Raw genomic sequence first — 15861 nt, 5'->3', positions numbered from 1 at the left:
GGCGCAGGAGCTCGGGCGGGTCTCCGGGGGCGCTTTGGGCTGGGCAGCAGAGGCGCCGATGCCGCAGCAGCCGCGGGGACAGTCGGGGACAGCCAGGGACACGGCGCTGTCAGCGCTGCCGGAGATGCGGGGCCGTGCGGGGCCGTGCGGGAGCGCACCTGGGGCCGTGCGGGGCGGGCCCCGCTGTCAGGAGCGGGCGGGGGAACGGCAGACAAAGAGCAAAGAGCCGGGGCCGAGCGGGCACCGGGGCCGGGAGGGGGCGGCCCGGGGGCGGGGACGCGGCGGGGGCGGCGGCCAGAGGCACCGGGGAGCCCAGCAGAGCCCAGCAGAGCCCAGCTGCGGGCGGCAGAGGCTCGGGCTGCTCTCAGCCACGAACAAAAGGCTCCCGCAGCCGCCCGCCCCGAGCGGCACCCTCAGCACCATGTCCCGCTGCGGCCCCTGCGCGCTGCTCCTCGCCCTGGGCAGCCTGAGCGCTGCACAGCCCCGGGACCGGCAGTAAGTACCGGGAGCAGCTCGGGGACAGCATCCCCCGGCCGGGGCGGCGGGGAGAGAACCCCTTTGCTCGGGGAGCTGCATCAGCCTCTCCACAAAGCCCGCGGAGCGCCCCGGAGGGCTCGGAGGCTGCGGCAGCGGCGCGTTTGTACTCGCCGGTGCAAAAGTGCGCGGCGAAGGGAAAGGGAGGGGGGGAAAAAAAGAAAAAAAAAGAAGGAGAAAACTCCCTTGCAATACCTGCCTGCAGCTGCTGCGGCGAGCGGCTTGCAAAGCTTTTATCTGCGAGCAATTATTTAAGGAATCCGGGGTGTTGCGCTGGGGGTGGTTGGAGGTAAATGCTGGGCGCTCCCGAGGAGCGTGTGAAGATCCTGTGGGGGAAGATTGGCCGGGGAGAAACTGCGGGCAGTGTTCTCCGGCTTTCGGCTCCTTCTGCGTGTTTAGGTTAATGCTGAACCTACAGCTCGTTCCAGTGCGTTTAGGTTAATTTTCATTAAGGTTTGCTTTGTTCTTTATCCCTAGCTTGTTGTAGCCCGTCAGCATCGTGAATGGCTGCATTAACTGAGTGCCACGGAGAACTTATTTTCACTTATTTACTAGAAAATATTTCACGTCCTGCCAAGTTTTGGTGTAACCTGACAGAGCTGTTTGTCAAATGTGCTTAAAGGATCCGTCCCGTCACTGTCAAGTTAACTCTTTGAGCGCCAAGTTAAATATTGAATGTTCAAATGCCACTTAGGAAGCGACTTAAATATTTCTGTCAAGGGACTGGTACTTCAGAAAGAGTTGCAGAGCTTCAGAACAATCTGAGTACATGTGCTTCACATATGGCACTGCAGAGCTGGGCTCATGTGACAGCTTAAATCCTATAATTTCATCCCGAATACAGCTGGTACTCCTTCTCACTCTGCAGCTAGATCAGCTATCCCTTTCTGACCAAGAATTTGCAGGCTCAGTAGTAACTTTTTATTGTTATTCATTACTGCTCTGATGAACTTTCAAACCTGGCAGCCAGAAGGTTTTGAATCTGCAAGTACCCCATGCGATTTGACTCGAATGCCACAGAGTTCTGAACTTCCTTTGGGGGGTAATGGGATCTCCATGGCAATGAGGCCTGCTGAGAGAGAAACACGGCCTTGGAATTTGATAAAAGATGACTTGGGGGCTGTAAAACACCATCATCCTCATCCCCAAGTGATAATTAATCATGAGCTAAAGCAGCGTGGCTCGGGGGACTGTGGTGAGGGCATGGGCTGAGAAACTGTGCTGGGAGAGGCATCTCAGGAATTGCCTCGGGTTAAAAAAAAAAAAAAAAATCCTTTTGGGTAGAAATAACCCCCAGAAAGGTGTGTCACGAAGAGAATATAAATGTGTTGCTTCCAGCCCAGTGCATTAAAGAGCTCAGAGCCTGTAATGCTTTTAGTTGACAAGTTCATGGCACGGTGCCATTCTCGGAGGAGTGGTGCAGATTCCATTCACAAACACTGGGATTGCAGCATCTCTCGGAGGTCATCTGGGGTGGCTTTAAAACTCTTTTTGTGCCTGCTAAAATAATACTTTTTGTTTTTTCTGGTGTTTTTAAACTTGCAGGGCATAATTGTTTAAATAAAAAAGTGGGGATCAACCTAATCTTGTAATTAGATTGCAGTTTCTGGGCTGCTCCTGCATAATCTGGAAGTTCAGGTGTTACATATGGGTGAGTCTGACACTGAGAAAGGGCCGAGTATCAAAATGAAGCCATGAAAAATAATTGAGGCAAAAATGTTACAAGTATCTAAACTGTTTCAAAACAAAGCATTGGCTGCAAAACTCTACCAGAGGTTCAGGTACCTCTTTATTCCTTCATGAACTTCAGATATTTTATGATTAGCTGGTTGAATGTTTAGTTTGTTACATATAGTATATAACCAGCTCATTGTATCTTCAGTTTGCTGCATATAAATGAATGTATTTATTATATATGTGCCATAAACATCGATATTGAACTGGTTTTATTTAAATCCTAAGGACTTATAAGCCATTTGTAAGCACTTGGGTTGGTTTCTATGTGCATCCCGTGTTCATTTATTCATATTAGACACAGGCTTGGACTGCTGGTGGTCACAAATGTGACCATACAGGGACAAACACGTCACAGAGCAGTTTGTTCTTTTCTTTTTGATACCCAGAGAGTGGCTCACAAATCATGAAAATGCTCTTATTGCTGCGTCTTGACTGATCGCTTCTAATTTTGCTCCTCAGGGGTTATTTGATTGCAGCACCTTCTGTTTTCCGAGCTGGTGTGGAGGAAGCCATCAGTGTGACCATCTTCAACTCTGCCAAGGAGACAACAGTCCAGATCCAGCTGGTGGTGAAAGGAGAAACTGTGTCCCAGAGCCAGGGAACAGTTCTGGGTGAGGCCCTGTCATTCTGCACTTGGGAACTACTTTGTAAATTGAGGTGCTGTGGGAGCACAAGATCTCTTAACTACTTTAAGTGATAATGGAACTGGAGCCAAACTAATATCTGATTAATTGGCTGATGAACACCAGCTCAGCTGATTGTGTCAGTGTGGTTTTGAGGTATGTGATAACAAACGGGTCAATCTTTTGGAACGCCAAGAGATACTCAGGTGTTGACATTCCAAAGTTTTATAGTGAATATCTTTCCTGAATGTTTACACTGGAGAGCTATATAAGGAATAGGGTAAGTTTTTATTTTAAAGAAAAACATAAAATCTGCATCGTTATCATCATAATTTTTTGTCCTTTATTTAAAAATGAGGGCTGGGGATGCAGTCTCCCCATCTTCAGGACTGAGTGTGGCTGAGAGAGGTGGTAATATTTGTGCAGTTGGATAAGTCATTAAAATCCAAGGCAGATACCTCTATCCTGTGAATAAAGACAGAGTGTTTTGATCACATCCAACTTAATGCTGAGTGAATTTACACTGGTGAAAGTGGAGTGCAGTAGCACTGTTGTAACCACTGCTAGGGGGGTGGGAGCTGTGTGGGAGACAAGGCTCAGGCAATCAGGCTCTTTAACCATCATATGTTTTAACCCTTCTGTGTGTTAAAATTGGGAGTTACATAAAAGCCATTTCCTTTCTTGGAACATATTGGCTCTGGTTTTATCCTCCCCTTGTTGCCTTTGCAACTGGCTGACAATTGCAAATTAATTCAAGGGAGGGGTGATGCTTACACATGTGCACAGCACATGTTCAGGAGAACTCTTAGGTATGCCTGGATCCAGCAATCAAAATAGATCCTATCAGTGTCTGAGAATTGCTCAGGTCCCAAAAGAGGCCACGTTCCTTTTAACAGCAAAATACTTCTGTAAGCACAGGCTGCTCTGGGGTGAAACCTCAGCCCTGATGGTGCTCTCCAACCACGGAGAACTTTGCAGTTTATCTCGGGCCAAAAATTGTGAATTAATGTGGACCGAGTTTATATTGGAGAACTCCTCTTGGTCCAGCTTGCTCACCCTGCAGATTGTTTTGCAGAGCAGGAAAATTACTTCAGGTGAAATGGTGATGAGTGTGTGTCAGGGAGCAGCTCTGAGGTTTGGGGTCTCTTTTGCTAAACTGCAAATATCTAAAATGTTAGTGCCTTATCTTGAGAGTAACTCTCTCTCTCTCTTATTTTAGATAAAGGAACAATTAAACTGAAGGTGAGTGTCAATTATTTTAAGATGTTTTTGGTGAAAGCATGAGGGACTTTCCCTCAGCCACATCAGGCGTTTCCCTCTGAGCAGCTGAGGCACAAACACACATCACACTCTGGGGCACACACTGAGGAGGAGACAACCTGCACAAGACAGAGAGTGGAGAGTGAAAAGAGCAAAGCTTGACCCATCACAGCTCACCTGTCAGGCCCTTAAACCACTAAAGAAAATCAGCGACTCGTGGCTCATCACGAAGTTCTGTGTTGGGGTTATTTGATAAGAAGGGCGGTACAGAATTTTGTGTGGTTAATGGGGGGTTTATGACTTCAAATGCAGGCAGAATTGAGCTGGACTGAAGAACAAGCCTTTCAAAGTGTTGGCTCTGTTAACTTAGGGCTCACTTTGGACTTGTCATCTTTGGGATGTAAATAGTGAATTGTGACCCTCTGCTGGAATTGTATTATCAGGGGTTTTTTTAACTGTGTCATTTTTAATCTGCTGTCATTTCAAAAGTCTGAGGGACTGGTTGAAAATGTGCAAGCATGCACTTTTTGTTTGGGGTGGGGCTTTTTTATGCTAGTGGTTGGGTTTTACTTCTCTGTTGGTAGAGCTGGGTGGTCCACGTAGCACCTTCTGTCGTGGAAGCTGCACGTGCAGATCACAGCTCAAATATCACTTTGCATGAGTGACAGAGGACAGAACAGAATTTCCTGCCATGAACTTTGTCTCCTTTGAAGTTTCCATGTTGTAGGAGGTCTAGTGTGTTCTTCCTTTGCTCTTTCCCACTGACACACTGCAATGCAGCAGTGACTGCTCTTGCTCACTTCAGTGTCACTGAAATCCCCCTCAAAAGCTCAAAGGTTTTTTTCTGTGTCTCCCTCACCTCCTGCTCTGTTTTCCAGGTGCCCTCAGGGCTTCGTGGACAAGCCCACCTGAAAGTCTGGGGCAACAGGCACCTGGCAGGGGAAGGGTACATCTTCCACAACTACACCACAGTCACCATCGACAGCAAAGGGTCCTCAGTGTTCATCCAGACTGACAAACCTGTCTATAAACCCAAGCAGAAAGGTACATTTGGGCAATTGGCCAGGTTAGGGCTGCTTTCAGGCAAAGCTTTCTTCAAGGGTAGTTTCTAGGATGAGCTGTCCTGCTCAGCCTCAGCTCTGGTGATTAATAAATGTCTTCTTTTCCTTTCCTCAGTGTTGATAAACCTCTTTATGGTGAATTCTGACCTGAGACCGGTCAATGACAAGGTAAAGGAAACTTTTCTTTCACAGTATAAAATATGTTGGAAGACTTGGTAGCCTGTATTTTATTCTGATGCACATCTGTGCAGAAATCTCACTGGCTTTTTTTAACCTATTAAATCTTATCCTGTGCTAACTTACTGTATTTGCAATTCAGATTTTTCACTTGGTCACATTCCTGTTGAAGGAGAACACAGGCTTTTGGAGTGCTGCAAAATAGGAGGCAAATATGCCAGAGCAGAATAAAGAATTTATCTGCCTTGCACCTTATTTAGGCAGTGCACAGATAAGCAAAGTATTACTTTTCCACTTAGATTTGTGGATGAAATGTGTGTTTCTCAGGCCACTCTTGGCCAAGAAGAGATGTTTGAACTCTGTCACTTCGTGTATCACACCTTGCTCGTGCCGAGTCAGCTGTTTATCCCAAAAAGCAGAAAAGCAGCTTTGTTTCATAAAGTCCTTTGTTGTTTGTTTTCCCTTTCTTTCAGATTGAAGCTTATGTGGTGGTGAGTACCTGTCTGCCCATCTCACACCTGGCCATTTTGGCCATTCCCAACCTATCCCATGCAATTATCCCTCTCCCTGTGTCTTTAACTGCTCTTTGTGTCTTGCTGTTTTGTTACCACCAACAAAAATATCCTGGTTCTGGCCTTCAGTCTCAGAAATCCATTCCCATTTTTCAACCTGAGAGGAACTGGCTGTATTTACTGGGATTTGTAAGGGTAACAGTCCCACTCAGTTCTGCCCTTCAGATCCACTCCCATCCTTCCTCTGCCTGGGCTGGAGTAGCAGGGCCAACCTCATCTCTGCACTCAAACATTCTGATAATGGACAACAGAAATCCATGGCAAGGAAATAGCAATAAAGTGTTTCCAGAGGTCAGTTCATCCCATCCAAAAGAGGTGTCTTAGGACAGGTGGAAGATCTGCTGCTTGTCAGCATTGGCTTGTGTGCACTGGTTACAGTGCTCTTCCATAATTTTAGAGAGCAAATACCCTGGTAAAGCATCTCCAGAACACAAATATTGGTTACATTTGGGCTGCTAGTGAAAGTGTGTGTGCTACAAAATGAGTTCAATGCCTCAGTGATGCCCATTTTCCCTGGGATGTTTCTCCTTCCTAAACCTGGTGCAGGATCCTCGGGGGTCCCGGATGATCGAGTGGAGCAATCTGAAGCCGTTCTGTTGTGGTGAGTTTTGCAGATTTCAGATTTCCCCTGAGCTGTGCTCGATAAGCCTTGGCCCTGCCTGAGCAGTGGCCCAGAGTTCACAACGTGGTTCCTTTTCCCCAGGTATTGTCAACATGACTTTCCCCCTGTCCGACCAGCCGGTGTTCGGGGACTGGCTCATCTTCGCTGAGCTGCAGGGACACACCTACAACAAATCCTTTGAAGTTCAGAAATACGGTGAGTTGACCTGGAACCCGAGTGCACCAGGAAGAACAGAACACTGTGAAATGTTTTCTCTTGAGGGAACACCTGGAATAATGCCTTTAAAATGCCATGAGGAATAATTCTTTCGGCCTGGGTAAATGGGTGCTTTGCTAAGATGGTCTTGGTTCGCTGCTGTTGTTGACTGATGGGCCACAAGAAGGATCTGGTCAGAGCTGTGTGGGCTTTCTGCATAACCTGGGCAACGAGTTCTTCTTGCAAAGACCCTGCTGTATTTTTTTCACTGCAGTGTTACCAAAGTTCGAGCTGCTCATCGACCCCCCTCGCTACATTCGGGACCTCTCACTGTGTGAGAAAGGAACTGTCCATGCCAGGTAGGAACAGGTCCCAAATGGAGTTTCATTACTCTGGATTGTAGTGCAGCCACTGGAGATTGGATCCCACCTGCTGCTGACTTTTCAGGTTAATTCTTGTCATCATTATCAGCTTTCTCATGTAAGAGCCTCCCTAGAATGTTAAAAATAAGCTGGAAAACTGTGCTATTTTTTTCCTGTTTTCTAGATGTGCAGGTAACATGTTATTGCCTTGATATAAGCAGGAAAAAAGAAACTTATCTGGAATTTATTCCGTATCTTCTTTCCATTTCAGATACACATTTGGGAAACCAGTGACAGGGAAGTTAATTGTCAACATGACTATAAATGGTGTGGGGTACTACAGGCATGAAGTGGGACACCCTGTCCTCAAGACCACCCAGGTGAGGAGGACCATTGACTCACCTGTGATCTGTGTTCCTGTTTTGTTACTGGTGGGAGATCAGAAACTGAAGAGGAAAATGGGACAATTAGGTCCAGCATAATAATAAAAAAAATACTTATTTTTGCATGGTCTGGTTATGATTTGGGGGGATGGGAATTTATTGGCATAGTGTTAATCTGGTTTTAGAGCATATTGGGCTGAGGAGAACAAGAGACTGAGAGATTGTAACAAAATAGTCCAAACCAAGGATAAGGAGGAAAATGAAACTTTCTTGCTTTCTTCCTTCCTTCATCCACTCCCCAATTAACTCCCTTCACTCCTAATCCTTTAAAAATCCTGCTGCAAACTCCTCTCTGGCACCTGTGATTCAGACACTGCTCATAGACCCTCTCTGGATGTGAATGCAAACCTGCATTTCTGTTCCCCAACACAACCTGCAGATCGATGGCTCGGCTGCTTTCGACGTGTGTGTCAAGGACATGATGCCAGCCGATGTCCCAGAGCATTTCCGAGGCACTGTCAACATCTGGGCCACCCTGATTAGCTCTGATGGCAGCAAACAGGTCACATTTGATGACTCAACACCTGTCCAGAAGCAGCTGATTGATATCAAGTACTCCAAGGACACCAGAAAGCAGTTCAAACCTGGGCTGCCCTACAAAGGGAAGGTAAGATCAAAACAGAGCCACCCTGAGGATGTCCTGGCTTGATCCCAGGATGTCACACCGTGTTCTCTGGTGTGTTTTTCCCACTTGTCATTGACTGGAACTGCTGGTCATGTAAAACATTCTATAAATGTAGGTGGAAGTCACTTACCCCGATGGAAGCCCAGCTGACGGGGTCACCATCCGAATCAAAGCTGAGCTCACACCCAAGGACAACGTTTACACCAGTGAGCTGGTGTCAAGGAATGGCCTGGTGGAGTTTGAAATCCCCTCCATCCCCACAGCTGCCCAATATGTCTGGCTGGAGGTGAGTAAAAGCTCTTTATGGGATTAAGAGGCTTTAATGTAACTAATCTTGTCAAACCTGCACTTTAGAAACCAGTGCTACAAACAGCAAACCGGTGCCTTTTCAGCTTCTGGATTTCAACCCAGCAAACAAAAAACAAAAAAAGCTTTGTTTCCTGCTGCCAATAGAACTGATGCTGAGAAACCACCATGGAAAGATACTTCTCCAAATACAGCTCAGCATGGTAGCAAGGGTCTGATATTTGGGGAGTAATGTTGCTGTATAAATGACAAGAGATGAACCACTGGAAAGCATAAAATAGGAGAAGAGGATACAACATAAAAGAGCACAGATCAGGATTTCTATGCATAACATTCAGGTGTAACTTTTTTTTAAAGACCAAAGTGACAGGAATTGATGGGAAACCCTCAGGGGATCAATATCTGCCCAACTACTTGTCCATCAGCAGCTGGTACTCGCCCAGCAAGTGCCACATCCAGCTCCAGGCACCAGACAAACCTTTCCAGGTATGTTGGCTTCTCGTTCCCTCACGGCAACAATTCTTGGCTGAAAGTTCTTAGTTCTAATGAAACATTTCTGGGGGTTTCTGGGATCCTGAACTGGTTTTGTTTCCACTCCAAAGGGAGGAAACTTCAAGGAACTTCACTTCAACCACCAAAGAATTGTCCAGTGTGGTCACACCCAGTGCTGAGCAAAGCACCTTCGATGCTCTGGGCAGCACCTCCTTCTGCTTTGGGTTGTGGAGATCACTGAAATTCGTGTTATTGGGGTGGCTTCAATCAAAATTAAGGCTGTGTAGTCTCACTAGAACTTCCAGTTTAAATCTCAGCTGTATCTGTTTGTTCTTCCAGTTACTGAACCATGAACACAGCTGCCTCATCTTTTGTAGGTTTGGTAGGAGCCTCTCTAGAATGGTAATCCTGCCCTACAAAAGTTGTCATTTCTCTCATAAAGGTCTGATTTAATCATGATTCCTGTTGCATATTGTTTTCTGGGAGTTGTTTAGGGTTTCTTCTTACCCAGGGAGGTGTTCTGAGGGTCTGCATATTGCTTTGTGGGGGGAAAAAGTGATTTTTGGTAATACATACACTTAAATTTCTGTTATCAGCAGGTCTGTCAGGTTGGTTTCAGATTCTTTGTATCCAAACAAGAGCTTTTTTTTTTTTTTTTTTTTAAATCGTTGAATTTCATGGAAGTTTAATGGCTAATTAATCTTTTACAAGTTTCCTGAGGTATGGAAAGGGGATTATACACTGCTAATCTGAACACATTGTTCTTATTATAACCTGATTAGAACTAATTCTACTGTGGGAAAGCTGGGAGTTGGATGACCAGCTGATGTGGGAACTGTTTCCCTGCACTGCCAGCTCTTACTGGGTGTTCCAATTAGCTACATTCATTTTTTAATGAACTGTTTCATCATTTGCACTGGGGGAATTCTTAATACTTCAAATATTTAATGTCACGAGGCACTCCCTGGACTCTCTGGCATTCCCACTGTATTGAACCATCAGCAACTCCTTAGAGTCAAGTTCTGCCCTTTTGGTTTGTACTTTGTGGACACTCTGGAAGGAGAACACTTGATGAGGTTTTTCCAAAGATTTCTTTGGGATTTAACATCCAGTTTTCGTTGGGAACTTTCTTCTCATTCATTTGTGTGTTTGACACCTCCCTGAGTGCCAGACTTACAAGTTATTATCGAGACTTGTGTAATTGGAGAACATTTTCCCTCAGATCTATTCCCAGTAATTTCACACCACACTGGTGGTGTTTGAGTTCGTGTTTGCCACATGAATGCAACTCCTGGGTATAATCACAGTTAAACTGCAAAGACTGTCCAACACACATCTCTTCCCACCCCCAACCCATCTCTTTCTTTCATTTTTTGGGGCTAGGCTACTAAAGGGGTGTCTAAAATTCAACCAATTCTGACAGCTGCTCTGTGCCAAAAGGCTTAACTTCCAGGATTCCAGAGATTCCTTTATTGTTTCATTAATGCATACAGCCCCCAGCTCATTCTCCTGGAGATTTGCAGGGAGTGGAGAGCTGAACACTGGCCCCTTTTTATTGTGAGGAAAGCCCATGACAACAGTGCTGATGTAACACAACTTCCCAATGCTTATGTTTGTTAGGAGAGGGGGGGTCACACCTCCCGTGGCCTGAAACCCAGGGGGGCTTCTGTGCTTTCTGAATCAAAAGCTTGCATTGCAACACACCAGATCTCTTGCTGTTCCTGTCTCTGGCTGCAGGTGGGAGAGGAGGCTTGGATTGCAGTGAAGTCCACCTGTCCCTGCAACTTCACCCTGCATTACGAGGTGGCATCACGAGGCAACATCGTCCTCTCGGGGCTCCAGCCCAGCAACGTCACCCAGCAGAGGAGCAAAAGAGCCACCTCCCCCTCTGGGAAGAACACTGGCATCACACACTTCCCAGGAACAGGTAGATGGCAGCAGAAATGCAATCCCCCTCCTGCTTTCAGGGGGAAAAACAACCACCTTTCCACAAACCTAAGGACCCGCTTTGTTTGAATTGGATGCTCCTCAAAGAGCACAGAATCATTTTGTGCAAGAAAAATAGTGATGCATAGAAAAGAATTCCCTGAGGGATAACTCTTGGAGGGTTTTCTCCAGTCTTTCTGCAGTCTTTCTGTGTCAAGAAAACTGATCTTTGCTTGGCTTGGGCTCAGCAGAGTGTCAAGGAAATGTGTGATGGGATGGGGCAGTGTGAGCTGGTGGAGCTTGAACTGAGAAGAGGACATTAGATGGACTAATAACGTGGATCAGGCTAAAGGAGGAGATCAGGCAGTCCACACATGGAAGGAAAATGAAGTGTGGACTCGTAGTTTGAACAAGGAATAACATAAAAATACAAATCTGGTGAATTTAGGGAGCAGGGGGATAAAGATTAGGAAGATGCATGTAACAGCTGCCAAAGAACGTGTCTATGCTGGTAACCTGCCTGCAGTAGCAACCAGTTTGGGAGTCAGGCAAAGAGTAAAACAAGTACCCAACCCAGCTTTTGGGAACCAGAGGTTTGGGAATTTGGAATGACTTTCTGCACTGAAGGTTTGTTGCATTTACAGCCTGACTAAAGGCATTGTGGTTGCTCTGTCTGTAGAATTGTTCCAGGGCAGGTTGGATGGGACTTTGGGCAACCTGATCCTGTGAAAGATGTCCTTGTCCACAGCAGGGGGCTGGAACTAAATCATCCCTAAAGCTTCCTCCTAACCCAAACCATTGGGCCACTCTATTTAACTGCTGCAGTGATTCTGCCTAATCTTTTTCAAATTCACTGATGCCTTTTCTCTCAGCTGAGTTTTGCAGCAGTAGATACCCCTTTTTGCTTTGCTTTTAATGGCTGGATAACTTAACTGTGTATTTTCTTTGATTTTTATGGCTGGAAAAATCTACCTTCTCTGTGCTGCCTGGTTATGTTAAGGGTGCTAATTGCCCATCAGCTTTCACAAAGAAGAGAAAGAGGGAAAAGATCGAACTGAAGAAAAACACAGGGAACAACAGGGAAGAATAGAAGAATTGGGTGGAGAGTTGTGTGCCTCCCAGCATTAGGATGGGGAGGGAAGAGGAGAGATTTTGGTAAATAAGACTGTCTTTTCCCCCATTTCTGTCCCAGCACCCACCAGCCCTCCTGCAGCAGAGGTTGAGGTGTGTGTGACGTTCCTGAGGTTCTCGGTCCTTCACTCCATGGCTCCCTTGGGCCATCTCCTGGTGTACTACGTGAGGGAGAACGGAGAGGGGGTCACAGACAGCCTGCAGTTCACGGTCAACTCCTCCTTTGAGAACCAGGTAGGGGCTCTGGAGCCGGGGAGGGGGAAGGCAGGGATGAGTTCTGCTCCCCCCTGCAGTTTAACCCGCCCGCATCACCGCGGTTAAACCATCGCTCCCAGGTTGCTGTGGCGCTCTCGGCAAACGAGACCAGACCCGGGACGTCGTCAACATCAAGGTCAGAGCTGCCAAATCCAGCTGTGTCTGCATTGCCACCGTGGACAAGAGCGTGTACCTGCTGAAGACGGGCTTCCAGCTGACAGCCAGCCAGGTAGAAGGAGCTCAGGGCGCTGACGAGATCCACGCCCACCTCGTGCCCCGCTTTGCACCCAAGCACAGCAGCCTCTCACCCTTTCCCTCCTTTTCCCTGCAGGTCTTCCAGGAGCTGGCAGAGTACGACGTGTCCGATGCTTTCGGGGCTCCGAAGGAGGACGGGCACTTCTGGTGGCCGGGCATGTCCTCCCGGCGGCGCCGCCGCTCTTCGGTCTTCCCCTGGCACTGGGACATCACCAAGGACGCTCGCTTCGCCTTCACAGTAGGAACCAGCAGCCTCCCTTCTCCAGGGAGTTGTTTTGCTTTCGTGTTTGCAGAGATGATTTGTCAGTTCTGTGTTTTGCCCCTGCCAGAGCTGTCTCTCCCGGGGGGGTGAAAGTTGGAGAGTAGTTTTTGAGACTGTTCGCTGTTCCAGCAAAAATATCGGAGAGATGTGGTTTGATTTGGGCCAGGTTTGATGGGAGGGCCAGTTGCCCTGTTGGGGGATGGAGTTCATGCTGGTACTCTGGAGAATTAGAGGGACCAGAAGGTTCCTCCAGCCACGGATGAGCTGGCAGGTCTCTTCTGCAGCTCCTCTGACAGGGAAGGAAGGTGGAATGTGAGTCTTTCCTTGTAGCCTTTTCCCTTTTGGACTACCCTTTGGAAATCACATTTCTTTCCTGCCCGAGCTCTGCCAGCTTCTGTGGCCCATCTGCATGAAAGACCAGGAGTGTTTTCTTTGTATCCTCAATCAAGTTACTGCTTAAATGCCATCTATTTCAGTGGTTACATTTGCTTGGTGTCTTTCTATATAGTTAAACCTGGCCAGATTTTAAATATCTTATTTCTTTGATCTGTGCTGTGTATTGGCATGGAATTTCAAGTTGAGCATTTCAAAGAAATTCTGGGTTTTTTCCATTGCTTTGGATACAAACAGTGCAGTCCTTCAAGCTGAGAACAGTCACCTGTGGGCTTTAAGACATGCTAATACAGACTGGCCTAGAGAACCAGTGATGTTCTTCCCCTTTTTAATCCACATAACTGCTGCTAATAATGATCCTGCCTTCCTACAGCCCTTCTCTCTCCTCATTCTTTGTCCTTCCTAGCATTTTTAGCTAAATTGTTTTCTTATGTTGCCTTAAACCCCAAAGGCTTTCACATATTAGGAAGGGTAAAAAGCTGTAATGTTGCATTCTAAGGGAAAAATCTGTGTAGTGATTTCTTTTACCTGTAGCTGCCTGGCAGTCACACACGCCCAGTAATGTTAGATAATGATTTAAATGCATTTACCAAGCAGACAAGAGCTTTCTCATAAAACCCCTGCCAATGTATCTTCATTTTTATAGGAGATTTTTAAAAGGTCCTCAGGTTTCAATTGAGATTTACCCCATAAATGTTGCAGCAGGACTGAGGAATTCTATTTTTAAAAGTTTTTTTCTCGCTCCACATTTAATTCCCTTCATTTATTTCTTTTCCCTTGCTGGTTTTTGTTTCGTGGTCTTTGTTTGCACGCTCTAGGAAACCGGTTTGGTGGTGATGACTGACATAGTCAGCCTGAACCACAGGCAGAACGGGGGAATGTACACAGATGAGGCTGTGCCAGCCTTCCAGCCACACACTGGGACCTTGGTGGCCACAATGCACTCTAAAATAACACCAAGGTAACATATTTTTTTTATATATAAATATATATTGTCCATTTACTCCGAATAATTTGATTTTTTTTCTCTGCTATCAGCTGCTTTCCACCTCCCCTACTCCCAGGTTTAAAGGGATGTCTTGATAGACTTAACAAAACTTAGAGCTGACATTACTTTGTTAAATTGAGTTTAATTCTGGAAAAACATAGAGAAATAGTCTTGAAAATGAAGATATGAATATGATGTGATTTGATAAGATATGATAGGAATCACTTTCACATGTGAATTTTCTGGGAATTAGTTGCTTCTTCTCAACATTTGCAAGGCAGAGCTGATTTCACAGAGTGAATTGTTTGATATTTTGGCCGTTCAACTGGTGGGCAAAACGAGGGGTTGCAGGAAGAATAAAGCCTGAGGTGCAGGAAGAATAAAGCCTGAGGTGCAGGAAGAATAAAGCCTGAGGTGCAGGAAGAATAAAGCCTGAGGTGCAGGAAGAATAAAGCCTGAGGTGCAGGAAGAATAAAGCCTGAGGTGCAGGAAGAATAAAGCCTGAGGTGCAGGAAGAATAAAGCCTGAGGTGCAGGAAGAATAAACCCTGAGGTGCAGTGAGCAATTCTGGGCTTTTCATTTGCATCCTGAACATCCTGGGAGCTTCCCTTAAGCAGAGCCAGGGGGTTAATTAACAAAAAGATAACGAAGGTGTAGGAAAAGTGACTAAATAATTAAAATATTAGAGGTCAAGACAAGTCCAAGAGAAGAAAGGGAGAGGAATATGAAGTAGTGATTGTGGTAACTGCTGTCAGTTAGGCCATATCATATCCTGGAAGCCCCAGGCTCAGAGTGCTCCCTTTGACTTCCTTTAGTAAAAGGATTTGGATCATAAAATCAGACACTCTTTAAAACTAGCAGAAATAATGTCATCTTATTTGTACTGGCTTTTTTTTTACATTCTTATTTATGTGTGCAGAGTGTGTGTGTGAGCACAGTGGGGTTTTTGAGGGGACCCTGTAATTTGTGTTACGAGTGATCAGCTGGTGAATGAGTCTGCAGCGAGCCAGAATTTTGGTGATGGGAGCTGCAGTCGGGTGATAACTCTCTGATTTATCACTTAAAACTGTCCTAATAATAGAATTCATTCACAAGGACTCCTTTCCTGTTCCAGCAGGGCAGAGAAGAGAAAGAGAACCTTCTTTCCTGAGACGTGGATTTGGCATTGCCTCAACGTCAGGTACTTGATTACATCCAGTTTTTTGTTCAGCTACAAAAAACAAAGCTCTGTAAAACCTATTGGAGTTCCATTGGTGTTTTCTGGTGTTTTTTTCATTGTTTTTCTTCATTACCACTTTAATCAATGCTCTTGGCAACATTTCATCTGATCTTGAGGTGCGTTCACCTCCTCCAAGTGGAACCTGCCAGTTGTGACCACACTGATTCTCTACTGATTGCTTTTCAAATTCCTTCTTTCTCTGTTGCCAAAGCATCTCCCCCAAACCTTAATTTACTGCCTCATAAATTGTGGTTTCCTCTGGGTACAGCTGGAAGTAAGAAAATGAAGAAACAGATAACTGATCTCTCCCACAGCAGCACCTCTGGGATAATTTGAAGCAATTATTAAAAGGCTTCTCCAGGTTTGCAAGTAAACTTCCTTCTCAATAAATGATTGCAAATTGAATTTGACAGGAACTTGGAG

The 15861-nt window shown here is 45.9% G+C and overlaps 1 protein-coding gene across 1 annotated transcript in view; it reads left to right on the top strand.

Moving 5' to 3' along the window:
* Positions 1–421: 421 nt before the first annotated feature.
* The window catches only part of CPAMD8 (C3 and PZP like alpha-2-macroglobulin domain containing 8), a 46832-nt gene continuing 31392 nt past the window's right edge, over positions 422–15861 (top strand). The window contains 20 exon segments of the mRNA XM_050321281.1: positions 422–495; positions 2731–2882; positions 4114–4136; positions 5033–5198; positions 5331–5383; positions 5866–5883; positions 6511–6565; positions 6668–6781; positions 7056–7140; positions 7415–7523; positions 7966–8193; positions 8327–8497; positions 8875–9003; positions 10747–10936; positions 12128–12300; positions 12402–12435; positions 12438–12550; positions 12653–12814; positions 14050–14192; positions 15334–15399. Of these exon segments, the coding sequence (XP_050177238.1) occupies positions 422–495; positions 2731–2882; positions 4114–4136; positions 5033–5198; positions 5331–5383; positions 5866–5883; positions 6511–6565; positions 6668–6781; positions 7056–7140; positions 7415–7523; positions 7966–8193; positions 8327–8497; positions 8875–9003; positions 10747–10936; positions 12128–12300; positions 12402–12435; positions 12438–12550; positions 12653–12814; positions 14050–14192; positions 15334–15399 (2258 nt within the window).

Source organism: Myiozetetes cayanensis, unplaced genomic scaffold (assembly GCF_022539395.1).
Source record: "Myiozetetes cayanensis isolate MyiCay16 unplaced genomic scaffold, myiCay2020 scf26, whole genome shotgun sequence".
Taxonomy (NCBI): Eukaryota; Metazoa; Chordata; class Aves; order Passeriformes; family Tyrannidae; genus Myiozetetes; species Myiozetetes cayanensis.
Note: the sequence above shows the minus strand (reverse complement) of the source record. Positions and strands in the feature narration are given on the sequence as shown.